This window comes from Onychostruthus taczanowskii, unplaced genomic scaffold (genome assembly GCF_017590055.1).
Source record: "Onychostruthus taczanowskii isolate IOZ18803 unplaced genomic scaffold, ASM1759005v1 scaffold13, whole genome shotgun sequence".
Taxonomy (NCBI): Eukaryota; Metazoa; Chordata; class Aves; order Passeriformes; family Passeridae; genus Onychostruthus; species Onychostruthus taczanowskii.
Genome location: NW_024498462.1, coordinates 8,435,634 through 8,456,858, shown reverse-complemented (window position 1 = coordinate 8,456,858; position 21,225 = coordinate 8,435,634). Strand labels below are relative to the sequence as shown.

At 46.2% G+C, this 21,225-nt stretch overlaps 1 protein-coding gene across 6 annotated transcripts in view; it reads left to right on the top strand.

The window, feature by feature from the left end:
- The window catches only part of MBNL3 (muscleblind like splicing regulator 3), an 88,751-nt gene that overhangs the window by 48,464 nt on the left and 19,062 nt on the right, over nt 1-21,225 (top strand). For all 6 annotated transcript variants that reach the window (XR_005952053.1, XM_041396345.1, XM_041396343.1 and 3 more), the window contains 3 exons: nt 9,239-9,403; nt 17,273-17,473; nt 18,881-19,117. Coding sequence is in view for 5 of the 6 variants with exons in the window: in XM_041396345.1 (XP_041252279.1) it covers nt 9,239-9,403; nt 17,273-17,473; nt 18,881-19,117 (603 nt within the window). In the remaining variant the exon portion in view is untranslated. The remainder of the gene's footprint in view (nt 1-9,238; nt 9,404-17,272; nt 17,474-18,880; nt 19,118-21,225) is intronic.

Below are 21,225 nucleotides of genomic sequence, written 5' to 3'. Positions count from 1 at the left end.
GAGATGAGGACATAGAAATGCTGCTTTGTTTTTGTCTCCTGCTCTGGTTTGAGCTATGTAACAAAAACAAGCTTGACAAGCATTTTGAGGCTGCAGATTTTAAAGCGAGTCCTAGATAAGCATGTTTGAGTTCCTGCAGAGCACATCTGATCTTGCAAACCCCCCTGTCCAAGTGTTTTGCACTTTTATGCAGACTGTTTGAAAGGATTGGCATGTGCAGTAGGGCTTGGCCACGCCGTGCATCTGTTTGTTCCCAGCATTTGCACCTGATTGCTCTCATACCCTGGTGTGAGGGAAGCACTGTGATTTGCTCAGGGTACATTTTTAATATACTGGTGAAATTGTTCAGCTGCTAAACTGCTTGTGCCATGTGATGGGAAGTGTATCCCCCTGCTTGGGCAAAGTGCTGCTGTCCCTTATATGCCTTTGGTGGTGACCTGTCCAACTCTGCAATAAGCAGGTGACTGAAGCACTGTCAGCTTGGCCATGTGCCACACGGGTTGGTTGTCGTGTGTTGGTGGCAAGGGGCAGCTTTCCAGTCCTGTGATGGGAGAGAGCCTTCAAGCACAGCACATCCCCCTGAGCCAGTGGCACATAGCACAGCCCCTACAGCTTGGTTTGTGTCTGTGGTAGAGGTTGGCTTTCACAGACAAAGGCTGGAATGACAAAGAGATGGAAGTGTTACGGGTCTTTAGCAGTGTTTGTTCAGCAGTCTCCTCAGTTGGCTGTTGGCAGCTTTATTTCTGGACTTGAATACCTTTTGTAGAAATGATGCTGGATTTTTTTACGTTGTGTGTCCTTCTTTCCATCTTCCCTGCAAAGCAAAAATGTCCCAGCAGAACAGTCATGGGGGGAGGCTGAAGAGCAGCATCAGTGTCTTAGAGCCAGGGATTGCTTTTAATTCTTTGTGTATTTTCCAACTCCCTGGACATAGAGCTAGACCCTACCTGGACTGAAGTGGTTGTGTTTCACTGAACTGTTTTTTTAAAGTTGCAGAGGGATATGATCTTTTAGGTTTTTAAGTTCAAACATTGATTGGCTTCCCAAGGCTCTGCCCCACAGCTGTAGGGAGAAGAAAACTGGGTAGACTGGGTCTGTGCAAATTGTACCACCCTCCCTTCAGTGGGGTGAACACAGAGTGTCTGCTTGGTGTGCTCCAAGGGTTTCCGAGCTGCCTTGCACTTGCATGTGCCACTGAGCTTTGCTTTGAGCTCTCAGTTCAGAAGGATCCAAAACTCTTGTAGCTGCCAAATGTCACCTGCTTTCATTTGGAATCATGCAAAAACATCAAGGTTCATTCATTTCAGCCAAGATCAAGTCTAGGCTTGCTCAGAAAGGGCTTGACCTAACATTCATTGAAGCCATGAAATTCAGTTGCTGTTTTAGTGACAAGCTGGGGCTGCCTTGAGAGTGCTGGGAACATTGGTAGCCCTGGGAGCTTGTGATAGCTATTCTAGTTTTTCCACTGAAGCTGTGTGGAAAGGCAGGTCTGACTCTTGTCCTCTGTACCCTGACAAAAGACATGTCCCTGTTCACCTCAGCAGCCCTGGGTCAGAGCTGACATGCTGCTGCTGCAGCTCAGAGCATCGTTCAGAACAGCACAAAATCTGCAAATGATTCTCAAGTGACTGCAGGGGAGCTGAGTTGGGCCAAAATAACACCTGGGGTGTTTTTAGCAGTTTTTGTCTCATCTGTCTGCGCAGGCTCGGGGAGGTGGCTCTTTATACTCAGAGGTGGGAATTTCAAAGTCAGGCACAACTCACCCTAGAGATATTATAAAACTCTGGTTTGTGCTTTTTATGGGCTGTTTGAATTCTATTTCCAGCAAATTCTGTATTCATGAACTGTACTCTTTCCTGGCTAGAACATGCATTTCACAGTGTCTGTATCATCCATAGCTGGAAACTACCAGATTAACCTTAACTCTAGCATTTTTATTCACACACATTGAAATTGAAACTTCTGTATGGTAGGAAGTCTGTGTTGCTTCCCTTGCCTTCGAGGCTGATTGCCATCTGGTCATGCTAACTAGAAGATACATTTTGCTTTTTCTTTCCAGCTATGATCTGTTCACAGCAGGATCCTCACCATAACAGCAGTCTCTGGGCTCTCTGTAAATGGGTGTTACACCTGCATTTGAAAAATGTCAACAGCCAGCTGTGCTGTATTTTTTTATTGCTGTTACAAGTAACTTTAGACCACCAGCTTCTTTGTACCCAATTCTGTATAAGCAGGGCTGCTGGTGTAGGAGGGGTGCAGAGCACAGACTCTCTAGAATCCCAACATCTGTCCCAAAAGGACCAGAAAAAACAGTAGAACTGGAAAGCCTTTGTGATGAGTTATTTCAGAGAGGGAGAATGAAGTGTTGGCGTTAGGTTTGGGAGCCTTTGATGCAGCACAAATCCACTTCCAAACAAGACAGGGAACAAAGCATAGGATAAATTTTTATGTGACTATCCACAACAGCTTGGAAAACTGAGTTCAGTGTCAGTCTGGAAGGATGTGCTTGGCAGGACTGTTCAGTTTTGTTTTGTTCTGATGGCTCGAATGATGGAATAGAGAGAGTATGCTTGTTAAATTGGTAGGGTGCTTTGAGCTGGGAGGAACTACAGACACTCTTTAGAGAACCAGATGTGGAGTTGCAGATAGTCTTGACAGGTTGGAAAAATAATCCATAAAAAGGTGAGTTCAATAAAGCAGTATGAAATACAGTGTTGGAGTGAATCAGCTGCCTCATACAGGGAGCAGCATAGCTGGGTCTGGAGTAGTTCTGGAAAAGGCTTGTTGAGAGTGAATCAAAGAATGGTACATTGTTAGTAGGAAAGAAAATGCCATGCAGGGATGTAAAAGCAGCAGTGTCATTTGCAGGACATGTGAAAAAATCTGTGTACCTGCAAAGCACTGCTCAGGGGTTAGGTGGAGCACAGTGCCCCGTGCAGGTACTCACAGCAGCAGGGACTGGGAGAGTAGCCTAAGGAGAAGCTTGGAGACTGTGCAGGGAGAATTGGAAGAGGATGGTTTGCATAGTCTGGAGCTGAGAGTAAGGAAGCGGGGTAGATGTGACAACAGCCTTTAAGTATGGGCCCTTCCTCAAGGAGGAAGGGAAGAATTCCTATTCTGACCTAAACCAGAAGTTTTAGGTTTCTGTTGCAAGTGGACCAAAACTGCAGTTGAAAATCAGCTGTGAGAAGATTGATGTATTGAAGTCCCATGTCTGGGAAATAGACAAGTAATGGGAACAAAGAAAATAGGTGATTGTGTGGGCAATGGGGAGATGTATCACTTCACTACATCCTTCTAGACCTGCTTTTTAGGATGCTTGTAAGGGGGTCTTCCATTAGACCATATTCAAGGAGTGTTTTCTACATGATTTCACTTTAAAACTTCTCTGTTAAAGTGAGCTGCTCCAACACTGCTAGAAGGAAAGCATTGCTCCTCAGGAGAAGTTACCTGATGTATTGGGCCAGGGTCAATGTTAAGGGAGGCTGTGAGGTTGCAGTTCTCACTGACTCAGTTGGCAGCTTAATTTCTGAAATTGCATGAGCCTGTAGAAAGGACTTGCAGATAAAGGTGTGTTCAGGGCTGGCTTTGAACTGCAGTGAGTGACAGCTGGGCTGCATGAACACCTATCTGAGACGTAACACTCGCTAATGATCAGACTGACTTGTCAGCTCCAGCCTCCTTTGTTTTCCAGTTGAAAACATGCTATTTCCATGCTATTTGATGTTTGCCAGTGGAAGGCGTTTGATCCAGCAGTGAGATGGACAGCTATCTCCCTTCCTCCAACGCAGGTCTCTACCTGTGTGGAAAGAGGAGCGTGCTGCAGCATTGGAGGTGGCTGGACGAGCCATGCAGTGCACTGGAGGTGGCAGCCACTCAATCCAACCAGAGTTCCACTTGCTCAGCCCTGGAGAAGGTTGCTTAGGGACAAATTGCAGTGAGCACAAAGCAGTTGAGTAGAGGTGGTGCACTGGTGATTTGCTGTCTTGGAAGTGTAACTTTGAAGCTGCAAGTCCTTACAGGATGAGGGAGGACTTAGAGCTTGGGCACCAGGTACCAATTCTACCTCCCAGGACCTCTCCTTTCTTACAGAGCAGGTGGCAGTAGGGGTAGACCTGAAGCAGCACGTGCTGCTCAGTACAGGTTCTTTGTTGTGCTACATGGACACGGGGATGCAACCCTGAGCTTCCCACTTTTTGCCTCCCACTGTTGCAGGACAATTCATGCTCCATGGCATGAATTTGCAGCCTGCCCTGGAAATATGGGGCAGACACCATGGTGGCTGAGGTTGTATTGTGTATGAGAAAGCCATGCACGTCTGTGGCAGGAGCAAGGATCCAGGGCCAGGAGAGAGCCTTTGTGTGCATGTGGTGAGTGGGATGGAAAGCAGAGAGCGTTTCATGCCTCAGCACTGGAGCGACAGGCACTGAGTAAGCAGGGCCAGCACATCTCTGAATGTGCCTCCCCACTGAATTCCTCTTGGGGAGGTGGAAATCTGCTGCTTCATGCGGAGAAAAGTTATGTAGACAAGCTGTGTTTTGGTGCCTGGTTTTGTGCAAAACATGGAAATCCTTTCCTGCCTGGTCTCTTTTCATTCTTTTTGCTGTCAGTCATTGCACATGTCATCAGTATCTGTGGCAAAGACTTCACAGTCAGGGCACCAACCTACTGCAGCCTCCAGTGTGTGAAAAGCCGCATTAACTTGAAGATTTTCACATGAGAACTGCTCATGATTGATGGGACATAGTGTGCAGTCATTAAAACCAGAAATGTGTGTCTGGAACCCCTCACTGGTGTCCGGGATTAAAGAGACCGTAACAAACTGCATTACTGGTGAACATGTGACATGTGAGCAAGCATGGGGGTTTGTGCTGGGAGCCTTGTTTCTGCAGCACAGTTCAACTCACTTCAGGAGCCAGGAAGGAGACAATTTGTGCAACATGCTTTGGGAAGGTTCATCCAGCCTGGTGCAGTACCCAGAATGCTCTTATTTGCATCCTGCTGAGCTAGGATGCAGATGACAAGGTGCAAACTCCACACAACCAGGTATAATGCAGGTTTTTCTACTGGGTTTCAGTGTGCTGCCTTCAGTGCTGCACTCCAAACAGCTGGCTTTGTTGCAGTGCAAGCTGCTGTCACGTTAGCTGGTGTCAGATGCCAGCCATTTACAGTATACGCCATCACAGCATGACTTAAGTTGGCAACACAGAGTCAATCACATGCCAGCAGCCTACTGTAAGGGTGGGGGAGTATGTGGGAAGAAATGGGGAGAAGATACTCATAAAATCTTTTAATGATTTATTTTTAATATCCATTTTTCAAGCCTTGGAAAGTGCAGTCCATATGCTTTTCCCTCCTGGTTGTAGTTGGCAAAGAAGCAGATGAACATGGTCCTTCAGACTCCTTCCATTTTGTGAAGAGCCAGAAAATACAGCTATATTTAGCATGTTGCCAAGGCCAGCAGCAGTCTGTTACTGGGTGGTGATTCCCTGGCTGCAGGCTTGTGTGCCACCTGGGACAGGGTGGGAATGTGCCTGTCCTGGAGTCAGTACTCAGGCTAAATTGACAGCAACAAATTTCAAATTTCCAGTTACAGGAGAATGGCTGCACTGGTGCCAGCAGGCTCAGTGTGCTGCTTACCAGCACAGATCAGTTTTTGAGCACCAACCCCCTACCAACATGTGCAGTGGCCACTCCAGGTGCTGTAATGCTGCTTTTTGGTGCAACACTCAGCTTGGAGAATGCCTCATTTGGTCTTCTGTGCACAGGAACTGTCCTGTGCCTTGTGCTGAGCTTTCGATCTGCTGGAGCCACAGCTAGTCCCTGCAGGAAAGTTGTGCCTTGTAGCATAAATATGCTCATCTAAAACTGGGGGCCTAACTCCTGTTGTATTTTCTCATGTTGTATTCCTAGGCCACTCAGGTATAAAATGGAGTTGTCCTTATTTAGCCCCAAGCCCAGTATCCACACAGCAGATTTGCTACCAGTTCCCTGTTGCTTTCCCTGCTGTGTTGCAGCTGGTACTGAGGAGTTAAAAATGGCAGCTTCTCTGTCCTTCTGGCAGCTTTTGTAGAGCTGAAATTGGTCTTGAAGATTGTGTGTGTTTCTGGGAAGTACCAAGAGCTGGGTGTTGTGATGGAAGGGTAGAAGAAGGGCTCACCCCTACACTGTTGGCGTTCAGGGGTTATTAGTGGTGCCCATCACTATAGAGCAGCGTCTTGAAAGTTGTTGCATAGCAGGATATCTAAACTGGGAGCATTTTGTGACACTCTTGTCACATCACCAATTCCTAAAATTCATTGTCTGAGAGATGAAGAACTTACTGTGGTGCTGTAGAGGGGAGCTCAACTCAGCTGTGGTTTCCAATATGCCCCAGTGAAACACAGTGGTTGGTGGTGCCCAGGATGAAAATGTGGGTGAGGAGGAGTTAGACCAAAGGCATGGGTTTGAATCTGAGTGTATCAGTGATTCATTTAGTCTTTCTGAGCCCTCAAAGGCCTGCCTCACAGCATTTCACAGCCTTTGCTCTGCAGCAGCATCTGCACAGCTCTGTTTCTTACAAATACATGTCCTTGAAACCAGTAGCACTGTGTGGGCACTGGTTTCAGCTTGCAGACTGTCTGCAAGACCAACACCTCGTGCTGTATGGTGGTTTTTTTTATTGGTAGTAAAAATATTCTGTTTGTAGAACCCCCTGTTGGAATTAAGCAAACTGCTTTGAGGAAAAAAAATAGAACAAAGCTTCACACCAAGCTGGGGTTGCTGGTATCAATGATATTCACAATTTTAGTTGAAATAGCAAAGTCCTTCTCAAGTTGAAGTCAACTGTGTAAGTATTGTTTACATAAAATAGTGGTTCTTTTTTTCATCTTCTCCATTCCTGCAGCGTAGAAGCATCTACACAGATTTATTCCAAATTTGGTAGAAATAAGTGTTTCCCCAACCCAAAGCACTTGTGCCAAGTTCCAGTCAGGAGGAGTTTCTGAGGCTGATGTGTCCGTGGAGGCTGGAGCAGCTGCCTGGCCATGGGCAGCCCGTGGTTCCATGGGGTCTGCTCCTGGTCAGCAGCAGCCCTGCAGGAGCTGTGACGGTGGGACACTGCAGATGTGCTCTGAGGCTGAACCCTGGGCTCCTGCTGGGTCCCAGGTGATGGGAAAGGCTGTAGAGAGGCCTGGGCCTGTGCGGCATGAGAAGGATGACCCAAACCTGCCCAGTGTTCTCCTTGCAGATTAATGCAGTTATTTCCTTTGTAGTGGCGCTGGGTGTCTGAACACTGGCCAGCTGCAGTGGTGCCATTTTACCCTCACTTCACACAGATGTGAGAAAGTGTCTGGTGGTGAAGATTCCTGTCCTCAGGGCCTGTGAGCAATTAACTCACTGCTGGGGATCTGGAGCTGTTGGATTGCTGAGAAGCCAAAACAATAGCATTAAAAAGCCTCTTTCTTTTTGAGTTGGGTTTTTGGGAGCCACTGGGCTCTTTTAGGAGCAAGGCAGAGCATTCCATTCCACCAAGCCAGGCTGCTAAAATTTGGAAGTAGTTTTTTTCCTGTCCCAGTGGCTTTATCCCATCACTTCTTGCATTTAATGATTTGCCTTTTGTTTAACTCTGATCTCCTCGGAGCAGATAAGAGAGGAGGCTGTTCCCATGACACATGTCAAACAGCTCCTTTTAAGCTGCAGTCAGACTGCAGCCCTCTCCCCACTGAAGCTGTTATCCCCACTGGGAAGTGGGGCAGAGTAAAGCTTGGAAATCTCAGGCTGCTCTACAGCAACCTGGCACGCTGGGGAGCCTGGCTGGAGATTCAATACCAGCCCCTGCAGTGGGTCATGGTGTTGGCTTTTTGCAGTGGTACTTGGACTGTCCCATGATTTCACCTGTATGCTTGCAAAAACCTTAAAGAATCCCCAGGGGAGTATCCTGGGTGCATCAGGGGCTGATCCCAGGAGGTTCCTTGGGTGAGTGATGGTAACTGCTGTATCCTTGTGGACCTGGTTATGGGGTTACAGCTCTGCTGCACGTGATCCTGCTAACAGGGGCAGGTACATGGGGTCATCTGATGTGCCCCTTTTGGAAAGCAAATTTAATGACACTGAGACTGAGAACTCTGCGTCCAGCCCTTGATGACTGTGCCTGGGATAGGCTGGGTAATGGATGGTCCTGTGCCTTTCCTGGCTGCCGGAACCGTTATTAATTATCTGTCATGGAACAGCTCTGTGGCCTCCAGGTCTGGCTTATTTTAATAGGCTTTGAATAGCTCAAAAGAATTTGTTCCTCAAAAAAGTCACAGTTTTTGCATAAAGTTATATTAAGTATTTCATGTTTTCTGTATACTTCTTGTTTCTTGAGGAACAAATTCAAAAAGAAAGGGGGAGAGAGAGAAAAAACCTCATTTTTCCAGAACTGTTTCATCTTAATGGCAGCATTTGTTACTAACTTTTTTACTGACTGATATTTAGTGGTATCGATCTTCTTATGTCTACTTGCAAACACTATTAAAGCACAGTTTATACATGTTTTTTAAGTAATGATCTCAGTTGATTTGCAAAGATACTATCAGTGATCTCTTGCCTTTTAGGAGCCATTGGCATGGCCAGTGTTTATTGAAGAGGGGAAGGAGTCAGTGATGCAACACACATCACTTTTGATAAATGAAAGCACGAAGGGGGAAAATAATTTCGGTTCTTCCTCCTGTGACTGCCAGTTCTCAGCATCTTGGGGTACCCACATGTTGTGGATCAGGGGTGCTGCCTTACAGAGCTGTCCTCTTAAAGTTTTATCCAGTGCAGCTAGGGAAGTGGTAGAGACAGTTTTGTTTCTTCTGTCTGGTTGTCAGGGCCAATTAAGTGGTCTGGTGTTGGAAAGGAAGGGAAAAGCAACCCACGCAAGGAAACAGGGAATTTTTGTTGTTGTTTCTGGAACTGTTGCCACTAGTTTCTGAAAGTATCGGTGTTTGTGTTAGATTGTTTGGGGTTTTTTCTTACAACAATCATTTTAACATCAGGAAGCCTGACTTCTTGGTTTAGCTTGATAGTATTCAGTTAGTGTTACTGCAGGAGAAGTCATGTTGCTCTTCTCTTCACCTGCTATAGAAAAATCACAAAAGAGGCACAGTAGCTACCAAGCCGCCTCCGCCTCGATGATTGTGTTGTTCCAGTAACCCAAACAATCCTTAATTAAATTTCTCTGGCTGCCCTGGGTGTTACATTCACTGAAATGCTGTTCCATTATGTTTTTTAGGGCCGGTGTACCCGAGAGAACTGCAAATATCTCCACCCTCCCCCACATTTAAAAACACAACTTGAAATAAATGGACGCAACAACCTGATCCAGCAGAAGACGGCCGCAGCCATGTTTGCTCAGCAGATGCAGTTCATGCTCCCGGGCGCGCAGCTACAGCCAATTGTGAGTTACAGCCCTGGGCCTGTCGGGCTCACACTGCTCCCTGTCCCTCTCTGCTTGGTCACAGAGGCCCCAGCCCTGTGCCCGAGCTCAGGCCATTGCCTGTGCTGCACAGAACTGGGCAGAATCTTCCAGAGGAGTGAGTGTCTGATGCTACCTTTGCATCTCCTTGAAAACTGTGTCTCTCTTTTCCTCTGATAACTGAGGAGCTGTGAGATTCAGGGCTTCAAGTGGAGGGTCTTGCCACCAGGTGCTTATTTGACCATCCCAGAAGTTCTGAGTGGCTCAATACCAGTGGATCCTGTTTTGGATAGGTGTTTTTCACTGAGATGGGTCTGACTCCCTTGGACTAGTTGTGTGGCACTGTTGGACTAAAACTGGGGAAGATGAATCCTACCTAGGCTTTAATCCATTTTACTGTCTGGGAGTGAGACCATTTCACTGCAGTTGTCTCAGCAGAGTTGTACTAATGTCACAGCCCTGTCACTTGTTTTTCACAGTAATGCTGATTTAGAGTTAGAGCAGGAAGGATTTGCTTCTTTACAGGTAGGAAGGGAAGCTTGTGGGAGATAGGTGTTTGCAGAGCAGGTAGTTCTGAGAAGCCTTCACTGCCTGTCCCTGCTCTTGCTTGTCAGTTAAAACAGGTTTCAGGCTGGAGAACCCTGTTACACCAGGGAGAGGATGGCTTGTGTCTGCTGGTTGGAGTATCTGGGAGGGGATGACACTTGTCAGCTGAGTTTTAGTCTGTCACAATGTATATTTTAAGAACTGTCAGAGGTCTTGAAGCAGCTCTTCGATGCTGATGTGAATAAGCTGCACTGAGAGTTAATTAGAGTTCTCAGTTTAAAGTTGGGACTGAGTATCTTTCCTGGGGCAGTGTGCTGTAGCTGGGTGAGACTCCTTGTGCTGTGCCATGTGGGAGGACTGGCCAGATCTTCAGACAAACTCTTCTAGCCTGAAGGTGTCAAGTCTGTGAACCATCCTGAACTTGGCCTCCTGGTGTCCCACGTACAGCGTCTGGCCTCTCTGCCCATGTGGGACACAGCATCTGTCACCCCAGCTGAAAAGCTCAGGTGTTTCTGGTTTATTCTCACCAGAGAACAGTGAAGGATTCCTCCTCATTGGAGGCTGTTGTGATGTTTGGTGTAAGAGCTTGTGATGGAGATTTCTCTGTTTCAGCAGGGAAAGCTGGGCAGTGTCCCTTCATGATGGTGCTCTGCCACCAGTCTGGGCCATTTCCTTAGTCTGGCATGTTCCTCCTGTGTTTTGAGGGGTTTTCCATGTTTGCCATCACTCTGACCATCTTGTGTGTCTGGTAGTAGCTTTATCCTGCCCTATAAGCTAAGAAAACACTGTTTATTCTTCCCATTTTGAAGATGGAAAGTTGAGACGAGCAAATTGGCCACAGAAAAGGTCTTTAGTTGTTCTGCACCTTAGGCTCTTATCTGCTGTAGTCTTGTACCTCTTTTTTGTGAAGTTTGAAAGTATATCCACATCAGAAGGAATCCTGAATTCCCACAAAATAGTGACATTGGTTTCCAAGCCCTCTACCAAAAGCAAACCCTTCCTATTTGGAGTTTTCCTCTGTGGGGAATTCATGGTGCATATTCTTTGGCTGGCTATTCAAAGTATCTTTGGGATTTCCTTTTTGGAAAGTTCCCATCTTCCCACTTTGCAATCTTGCAGGTCCAGTATGCTCCTAAATTTCATTCCTGCCTTTTAAATTGCCTCTGAGACTGAATATGTTGGTTTGTCTAGTTAGTGCTCTCATTTCAGAAGTAACCTTATCTGATGAGAAAGGCCCCTGGTTTCTAAATTGTGCCATGAGGGAGACATGGGCAAAGAAGAAAAATAAAAATTTGTTCTGCAGTGACTGCTCCCTTCGTGCTTTCCCACACTTTACTCAGACTAAACAAGCTCTTGGTCTGATTCCTGCTGCCCAACTTGCTCCACACCAATTTCAGGACAAACGAGATTGCTCTTTCAACTGCCTTTGATTTCCCGAAGATGCTGTCAGTGGAAGCTGGCTCTGAGAATTTTTTTCTCTCTAAATGAGAAGGGTGGGGCCTCCTTCTGGGTACACATGAAATTCGTCAAAGCAGAAAGTATTGTATCTGATGCAGCAGCAGAACAAATCCCATGTGATCAGAAAGCTGATCAACGGGATGCCTGCTTAATTGGGATGCTTGCCAGAGATGAGATTTGAAACAGCATACTTAATGGCTCCAAACAGTAGCTGAATGCTTAAACATTTTAAAGTGCAATTTCACCAGAAAAGCTACAGAGTTAAAAAAAAAAAACAAACCACCACCAAAAAAACCCCACCAAATCCAAACCAAACCAGCACTTGACAGAGCAGCTTTTCACCAGGATTCCTGAAATGGCATTTGTCTGGGAGCTGGGCTCTGGCATTGATAGGAGGAGCTGCTTTGGTCAATGTTATATCTGGTTTCTCAGATATGGTCACTTTGCATCCTGTGTGTGCCAGTGCAAGACCACCCAAAAAGTGCTGCACCTTGGCAGCACCACCCTCTCCATCCTGCTTTATCCTTTGCAGCAGTGTGGTGCAGACTTTTGGAGCTGACCATGGAGGTGCCTCAGCCCAGGGTCCAAGTGAGGCGGTGGAACAGGGCGCTGGTTTGCCCAGTGCTTCCCCTCTAGTGCTTGATCAAGCTGTTGACAGAGCATGGCAGTGGTGACACACTCCTGCCCTGCAGCTGCCTCTGCTGCTGCCTAGGGAAGCTGTTTCCTCACTTTGTTTTCAAGCTCTTTGTCTTTTCTTAATGCCAAGGTCTTTGTAGACAGGACTGTCTTGATAGTTCTGAGTCACCCATGCCCCTGAAGACAGCCCAGACTTTAACCCAGCCCTTTGTCCCCTCCTGGGGCAGCCTGGTCCTGCTGCCACTCCTTGGTGCTGATGGAGGGCTTAAAGCAGAGGATGAGCAACTTGCTTGGCCAGTGGTGCTTGGAGCAGGTGCTGGAGCTGATTTCAACAGGTGCTTTGCACAGGTGTTTTTTCTATGCAGCAAAAATCTGATTTATATCTCAGCCTCTAGTCAAAGATACTCTAGGAATGAATAAATGCAGGTATCCTGGCCCACCCAGGAGCTGGTATCTGCCAAGAGACAGTGCTGTGGGGTGTTAACACTTGTTTTTTACACTACAGCAGCCCACAAATGAGAGATCCTTTGAGCTAGGAGTGTGTCCTTGCAGTCTGGTTGGGGAAATGAGCATCTGTGGTGGTAGGTAGCTGGATGCTTTGGCCCATTGGATTCACTCCAGCATGCTCAGCCTTCATGTTGCAGGGTGGTTTTGCAGCCAGCCAGCCCCATGAAGTTACACTGGGGGAAAGGCAGATTTTTGGGTTTTCTGACAGCATCAAGTATGTTTTTAATATTGAGGTTTTCAGTCTTGTCAGTATGAGATCTTTATCTTCAGTTTCTAACACTAGACTGTAAGCTGCCATTGTTTTTTGTGTGCTTTCCATATATAGCTGCTTAGCAGTGACCTGTCTCCCCTCCTTCAGGCTATCAACACCTCTGTATTTACAGTGGGCCTCTCATTTTCAGGCTTTCCCTTTTTTAGGGTCTGAGGTAACTCAGAATCAACACTTCCTGGCTGAGACAGTGCTTGTGTTTGACAAAACACCAACCGCTCTCCTGCCTTCCTCTTCACACCCACTCTGTGTTTCTTCTCTAGCTTTAGCACAATTTCTGCTAGCCAAATCGAATGCAACTTCTAGATTGATAACAAAATCAGCTGTTCCAGGTTCTGTTGTCACCAGTGGTGACAAATGCCCCTCTCTGGGACAGTTCCTTCTCTCTGCTCACACCTTCAACCCAACAGCTTCCATGCTTGAGGTCTGTAGGGAGCTCAGAGCTGTCCACGTCCTTGGCAGCCCTCCCTCTGAGATGTGTTCTCACAACAGCCATTTCAGCTTTTTTTAATTATTACAATTCCTACAGGTATTTTAATACTCAGTAAACCAGTCTTGTGAGCTGCTACCACCCTGAGCCCTTTGCTGCTGCACTGTAACCTGTTTCCCTCTGCACAGGAGTTACTGGTAGTGTCTCTATGCTATGATTTATAAAAGCTGATTTGCAAGGAAACCTGTCTCTGTATTTCCTGAATTAACAAGAGCTTTATGGGGGGCAGCAGGAGTGAGTGCTGATATTTTCAATCCCTCTGTTTTGCCCTAGAGCACACCAGCAATTAAGTTGAGAGTATGCTTTTTTAGTGTACAGCTATAACATTGCCGTGTCAGGCCTCTTCCTCCCACGGCTTTATATCAGGAACATGATGCCATTTGGTCTGGGATATCCCTTGGGTCAGTTGGGGTCAGCTGTCCTCTGTCCCCTCCCAACTCGTTGTGCTGCCCCCATAGTCAGCTGTCTGGTTGGGTGGGGTGAGAGGCAGAAAAGCCCTTGACACTGTGTAAGCACTGCTCAGAAACAGCAAAAGCATCCCTGAATTATCTACACTGCTTCCAGTACAAATCAAAACCACAGCCCTATACCAGCTACAGTGGAGAAAATTAACTGTATCCCAGCCAAAAGCTGTCACAGGAGGTGGACAGGAGGCACGTTGAGGAGGGCAGTGCTGTTTGGAGTAAAAATTACATTTGGGTTCTGGCTGCAAGGAGGAAATTTACTCACATTCCCTGAGGACATGGGGGACCTGCACAGACGTAGAGGAAAGAATTGGCTGGCAGCATCCCTATTACTGGTACTGATGCATGAGCCAGACTGGATTTCCCAATCCAAGACAGGCAGCCGGGTCTGGCAGTGAGCACAGCCCATCTTTTCCCCTCATCAGCCACAATAAATACAGAGCTCCCTGGTGCCAGCTCACAAAGGCACAGTTCTCAGACTGCTTCACACACTCCAGACTTAAAACCCCAGCTCTTGTAGGTTTAATATGTTGAGTGAGGTCTGCTTGTTCCCTGGCTGTGCACCCGCTTGGCTGCGAGCAGCAGCCCCAGCCTGCGGGCAGGGTGTGCAGCACAACTGGCACTTCCCATCAGGGAAACAGGCACATGCTGCAGGCAGGCAGAAGGAGCCTTGGGAATCCTTGGGAATGCAGCAGCAGATGTCAAGGCATGGAAAAGGGTGAACAAACAGCAGCAGCAATAAAAACTCCTCCTGCTCCTACGAGCACCCCTCTGCAGGTCTCCAGGATTGCAAGTGGATTGTGCTACTCAGGTGTTCCTCATGCATATCTTCCCTCCACTTGCTTCAGCTTGGGTTTTGATCCATTAGCCCTTGCTGATTGCTCCCAGTGAGAGGAGGGAATGCTTTTGAGGGAGATGGGGATTGTGTTTTGGGAAGCCAGGTCCTGCTTCCACCTTTGTAGTAGCTTTGGTGAAGAGGCTGGTATATCATCTCTTAGTGAATATTTCAGGTGAATTCACTCAGTGTGAGGTGTTGCAAGCCCCCAGCATTAGCAGTCTGCACAAATCCTTCCTTCAGCAATGGGAGGAACATCTTCCCTTTGTCTCAGAAGCCAGGGAGGTCCTTGGCCTGGCTGCTGGCTATGTTTGAACCCAGCCAAGCAGGAGAAGCTTGCTTTAAAGGATCTTCTGGCATTTTGGAGCAATGTTTGTGCCACACCTGCTCAGTCAGGGCACTTCTGCTGTAGTAGGTGCTGAAAAACATAGGGTAGGTTTGCCCACACATTTGTGCAAGCCACAATGTGTACTGCAAGGTTTGGGTTACTATGGGTACGTAAAACAGATGCTGACAACATGTCAAGCCCCACTATAACCTGTGCAGACTGGCCAGGCAGGAGAAGCTCTTTAAAATAGCATTTATGGTGCAAATGGTGATGGAAGTTCAGCAGATACCACTGTAATTACTGGTACTTGCACAAAAGAAAACAGTCTAATGGATGCTGCTTTCTCACTAAAGTGTTCAGGGAGTCACAGCTTTGAAAATCCTAAAGAGCGTTTTTAGCAGCAAAAGGTGTAAAATGTCCGAGAGCCACCAGAGAATTGAAAGAGAGAAGACAATTATTTAATAAAGGGCTATGGATTGGGGGATCTCTGGCTTTAGTGGCTGAAGTCTCCCAACAGCTAAAGCAGTACTTACCTAAGTCTCACAAGAAGGAAAATTGGAAATCTCTTCCAGAAAAATAATTATTTGGTTCTGCTATACTTAAATCATCCAGCACCACTGATGCAGGGAGCTGTGTCTCCTCACTGAGGAGGAGAAAATGGGATAGATTCTGTCAATTATTCCGTTTCCCATTGGCTGGGGAGCTGCTTGCTGTCACTGACCTTAGGAAGGGGCATTGTGGAGCTAAAGTTGGGTTAGGACAGTTGGTTGGTGTTACTGTGGATAACTTCTTACACATTGCAAAAAGCAAAGTTTGAAACTACCAGGATGAAGGTGCTGTTGAGGAATGCACTGTGCATATGTGGTTTCTTTTAGAAGTTCACAGGACTAGAAGTACCAAAACAAAAGAAAGAAGGGAATGATGTGTGTGGCCAAAAAACTGCCCCAGGCAATTGTGTAAGCACACTTGTATTTATTGCCAAATAGAGGCTGTGGCTACCAAGGATGGTGTCATAGACACCTGTCAGTATGAGCAGTTTTAACTGGAACCCAGAGTTCACAGTGGAGCAGGTGACAGGAGGGAAAATAAAAATGGTTGCAATTTTCAGGCTGCATTCTCTGGGGGTGCTTGAGGTCCTGCTTACAGGAGCAGGAGTGCTGCCATGCATGCTGTCATCTTCAGTGGGGGCAGGTGGAAATTTTCATCAAGCTGGAATTGGTTTCATTTCCAAGAATACTTTGGATCTGATGCTTTAAAACCTCACAAACTCCCTGGCTACAGGGGCTAGTCCCAAACTTTAAACTTAGCATCTGCTTAGGAGCCTTGTGCTCACCTGCCTGCCAGCACAGCAGTTCCTTTTCCAGATGAGTGCTGCTGGATCAGCTCAGGTCAGGGAGGTGCTTCTGTCCCCCAGCACTGAAGCTCTGTTGCACTCAGAGGACCTGCCTAACGCAATGTAGGGGCCTGAAGTGGTTGAGATCTTTAAGGCCTGTTCTGTTCCAAAGAGATCATGGCTCCCTGTAGCACAGGTGGGGTCTTGGAGCTTGCACTAGTCCACCTGAGCCATCTCATCTGGTTCACTCTGTCATTGATATTCCAAGCCCAAGACTCACCTGCCCTTGCCCAAGCCATGAGATCTGGCTTGTTGTGACATTAACGAGTTTGGTGTCCTCTTGCTGCCAGTTCCCATGGAGCACAGGCTTAGATCCTTAAGCAAAATGGCTTTTGCCTGGACTCTGTTGGCACTCTGAAACCAACCCCAGATGTGCAGGATGCCTGACCATCCGAGTGTACTGCAGCAGAGATGCCTCACCTGACTGAATGGTGCCTCTGGTCTAACCTGGCCATGCTAACATGGAGCCCAGGGCAGGCTGATGGTGGATGCAGAAGTGCAGCTAATGGGGTTACCTGCTCCCAGGTCCTGAAGCTGCAGTTTACCTTGGAGTCTCTCTGCAGCATTGCAGTGGAGGCATAAAGAAGCTGAGACGTGTATTTGGGAACGAGAAGTCTGTTTAATTTGGGCCTGCCCTAATTGCTGGCATGAAATCCTTAATTGTGTCATTAAACTATAAAGATCATCAATATGCTTTGATCTGACAAATAAAGATGCCTTGTATTCAGGATGAGTCACAAATCTGTGAGTCAGGAGAAGCGAATGGATCGCAAATATGGCAATAAATGAATAGATTGGAGAGCACGGCATTTTGATGTGGCTAATCAAATTGTCTAAAAGGATTGAAGTGTGATGCAAGGCTTTGATGGGAAATCCAGGACAGAGCTTTTTAACTAATACTTTGTTTTTCTTCTTTCTGTACACAGACAACATTTCCTGTGACTCCATCGCTTGCAACAAGCCCCACAATGGCTTTCAGTCCCTACCTGAGTCATGTTTCTCCTGGGATGGGCTTAGTTCCTGCAGAGCTTTTACCAAATACTCCTGTCCTGGTTTCTGGAAATCCTACTGTTACAGTACCGGGAGGCTCTGCTGGGCAGAAACTGATGCGTACGGATAAACTGGAGGTATTTGGACATCTGATACAATACTGCTGACAGGGAGGAGCTGGACATGTGGTCCCAGCTGTTGCTCTCTGCTAAAATGACCTGATGCAGCACAGTACAGAGTTGAACTTGCAGCTTTACAAGCACAGAGCTGCTGCTCTCTGCCAGAGCAGATGCTTTTGCGGGGCCTTTTTCCAAATCCTTGGAAATTAGGGAAAACTCACTCCTCTGGTATCAGTGGGTATTAGAGCGGGGTTAGGATTGGTTTTTTGTATGTGATCTGTCATGCTTAAAAAAACAGCTCTTAAACTTTGTTGGGTGGGAGATGTTCTGGAGATAACAGATGTTTCCCTTTTCTAGAGGTGGGCTTATTGAGCTTTTACAGAAAGCTTTAAGCATTACACTGATGGGAGTGGAGAGTGTGTTGTTTTGGAAAGACGTCTCTCCCTCCCCGGTTGGCTGGATGTGCTGGGACTTAATGGTGGAGGAGTTGTAAATGTCTTTCAAACCCTAAGCAGAGACTCTGCAGGAGATAAGGGCTGAGGACCTGAATTCAGAGGCCCCTGCAGGTGTAAATTATAACACAGGAAGATAGCAGAGAAGGGTGTAATTTCAAAACACACTGTTTTGTGTTATGTACTTTATCTTGCCTTGCTGATGTCTCACCTTTCCCCACACTCAGTCTGATTGCACATTGGTACGTGAGCTACGCCACTTGCTATATTATTCAACAACTTCTCTCAGTTCCTCAGACAAGAAACCTTGCAGATTTTTTGTGAAACCTTTGCCTTTGATGCTTCAGTGGTCATAACTTATGAGGATCTGTGAGATCATAGTACGACTAGTAATTTTGGCAACACCTTCAAACACATTGCTGTGTAATCAAATGTGCTGTCACGTAATGCCAGGGTCGGGGTTTTATTGTGAAGGGCAGAGAGACTATTTGTGTGAAAGAGGCACCTCATGTTTAAGAAAAAGGACCTGTTGCAAATAGCAGTAGCATGTAACATTTAAAATTAAATGTCTTGCCTAGGAGTCTGCTCCATAACAAATACATAATCCAGGTGAGACACAAATGGCAGAGTCATTAACATTTAAGCTTTAGAGGCAGGGGAGGAGTTCTGAGCTGCAAAAGTTTTGTCAAAATGACATTGATTTTCCGGGGTCACTGTCCATTCTGCACAGATTCTGTATTTCACTTGCATTTGGTAATTGGCCTTATTAACATTGTGTTTTTTTCACCCCCTGAAGCGGTTGTGAGTAGCACCAGTTGCCCCTGTGTCTGTTGATACATGTATTACCCCAGATGAGCATGGATTTAGAATATACACATGGTTTAATGTGGCCAACTGAACTGATTGTCTGTGTTGAAAATACTGAATGAAGGGTAACTTCATGTTCTGCTCAACAATGTGACTTTCTTTTAAGGTTTGTCGAGAGTTTCAGCGTGGAAATTGCACACGTGGTGAGAATGATTGCCGCTATGCTCACCCTATAGATATTGCAATGATAGACACAAATGAAAATACTGTTACAGTTTGCATGGATTACATCAAAGGTCGATGCTCTAGGGAGAAATGCAAGTACTTTCATCCCCCTGCACACCTGCAAGCCAAAATCAAGGCAGCTCAACACCAGGTGAACCAGACAGCTGCAGCTGCAATGGTAAGTAGAGCTCTTCTCAAGCTGCATTTCCATTGCTAAGAGATTCCACGTGTCATATGTGTCATTTGTGGAAAAGTAGAGAGCTTTGTAAATGGCTGACTAGAGAGCTGAGAGCATGTGCAAGATGCATCCCATCTCTTCATCCTGTCTCTGTGCTCACCACAGCATGAAGCCCTCAGTGGCACAGTACATCTCACCAGGTAGGGACATGGTGCCCAGCCCTGTCATTTGCTGACATGACGTGTGATGTGACATGAATGCAAGCGCAGCAGCACCCAGTACCTTCCCTGGCTGAGTCATAGGGGTCAGTTCAGCTTCCTCAATACACAATATATCCTTTTCAGGGAGAACCTGGCCTGTTCTCTGCAAAAATCAGATGATACCAGTTCCCTGAGCTTAGCAAACTTCTGCCCGATACCTTTGCCAAGACTTAGGGAAATTACAAAACACAAAACAAGGGTGACTTCGTGACCTGTTTGATGCTTTGGACCTGGTAGAGATGGTCCCACTTGCATTTTAAGTTGAATTGTGATTACTTATATCTACAGTTCTGAACATGAGTCAAGGAAGTCTCGGCAGGTGACCCCTAGCTCATATAAATGTTTGCCATTCTGGCAATGTTTGGTTTAATGGGACCTGTTAATTCCAGAGATGAGAGAGCTGGGGAGGGAAGAAGAGGCCCAGGGGATCTTATCCATGTGCATAAATTCCTTATGTGGGAGGTAAAGAAGGTGAAGGGAAACTCTTCCCTGTGGTGCCCAGTGAAAAGATAAGAAACAATGGGCACAAATTGAAATTCAGGACATTCCATTTAAACATAAGGAAAAACTTATTTCCCAAAGAAAGATCTAACACTACAACAGGATTCTCCATCCTAGTAGATACTGAGAACCTGTGTCTGAACCTGAATGGAGTCTCAAGCAAGCTGCTTTAGTTGACCCTGCTTTGAGCAGGGTGCTGGTCTAGCTGATCTCTAGAAGTCCCTTCCATCTCCCTTAAGATTTCTTAAAATTTTTCTAATTAATACTAAAAAGGCTCTTCCTCTTTGATTTAGAATTAAGGCCACTAAAATTTTTCTAAATACATTTTTCTTTTTTTCTTTTAAGATAGTAAAGGAGGTTGCTTTTAATTCATAATGAAATTTAATGCAGAGCCAGGGCAGTTCTAGAAATTAAACAAGTGCCCTCCTTGTAGCATCAATATTACCTGGAATGTAATTTGAACAGTTAATTTATACTGCAGTATTTATTTGTCCTGGAGAGTTTATTTATTAGTTTCTTACTGTTTTTATTGTTGTTGAAATAAGAGTCCAGGTCTGTTGAAAAATAACCTTCTGAAATGAAACTCTTGTGTTCTTCACAATTGAATCTTTACTTTTTCACTAATTATCTAGGACACTGCTACTTAACCAAAGCCAATGCATGTTTTATTCATCCAGCTGGCTTCTCTTAAAAATGTAATTAACCCTGTTTGTATGCTGTTAACGAGAACCTTTAAAATATTTATTGATGGCTTGTTGCATCACCCCTGCTACCAAAACAGCCTACATTATTCATTGGCTTTTCAAGGTTTGATGCATTTACTGTACCTGTTGAGGTGTAAGACTTTATTGAAGGGAAGAAAGGTGCTCCATTTTCTTGGAGGGAAAAACAGATACCAGGTTATGGGTCTATGTTCTAAAGCAAGTTCAGAATGACTACAAATCTAAATTCAGCATTTCTGAGGGAGCCAATCCTGCAGTTACTTGATGTGCACAAGTAGCAGCTTTACTCACTCCTGCTTGGCTGAAGTCAGTGCAGCACTGGATGAACTGGGTAAAGCTCTGTCCCCAGTTCAGGACAGCACTTAAGCATGTGCTTGAAGCTCCCTCCTTTTCCAGTGGTCCTTCCCCCTCCGTGAGTGCTCTGCTGGCCTCTGCATGGTGTGTAGCTGCAGCATGAGGGCTGGAGCCCAGCGCCAGTCCCTGTGCCGGTGCTGATCCCTGAGCGCTCCTGCCCTGCTGTGCCAGCCGATGTGACGGAGCTCCAAAGCACGTGTCCCGTGATGACATTTCTTTACTTTTAAAACTTACCGAGGCAAAATAACTGACTTGCCACTAGGCCAGGTAA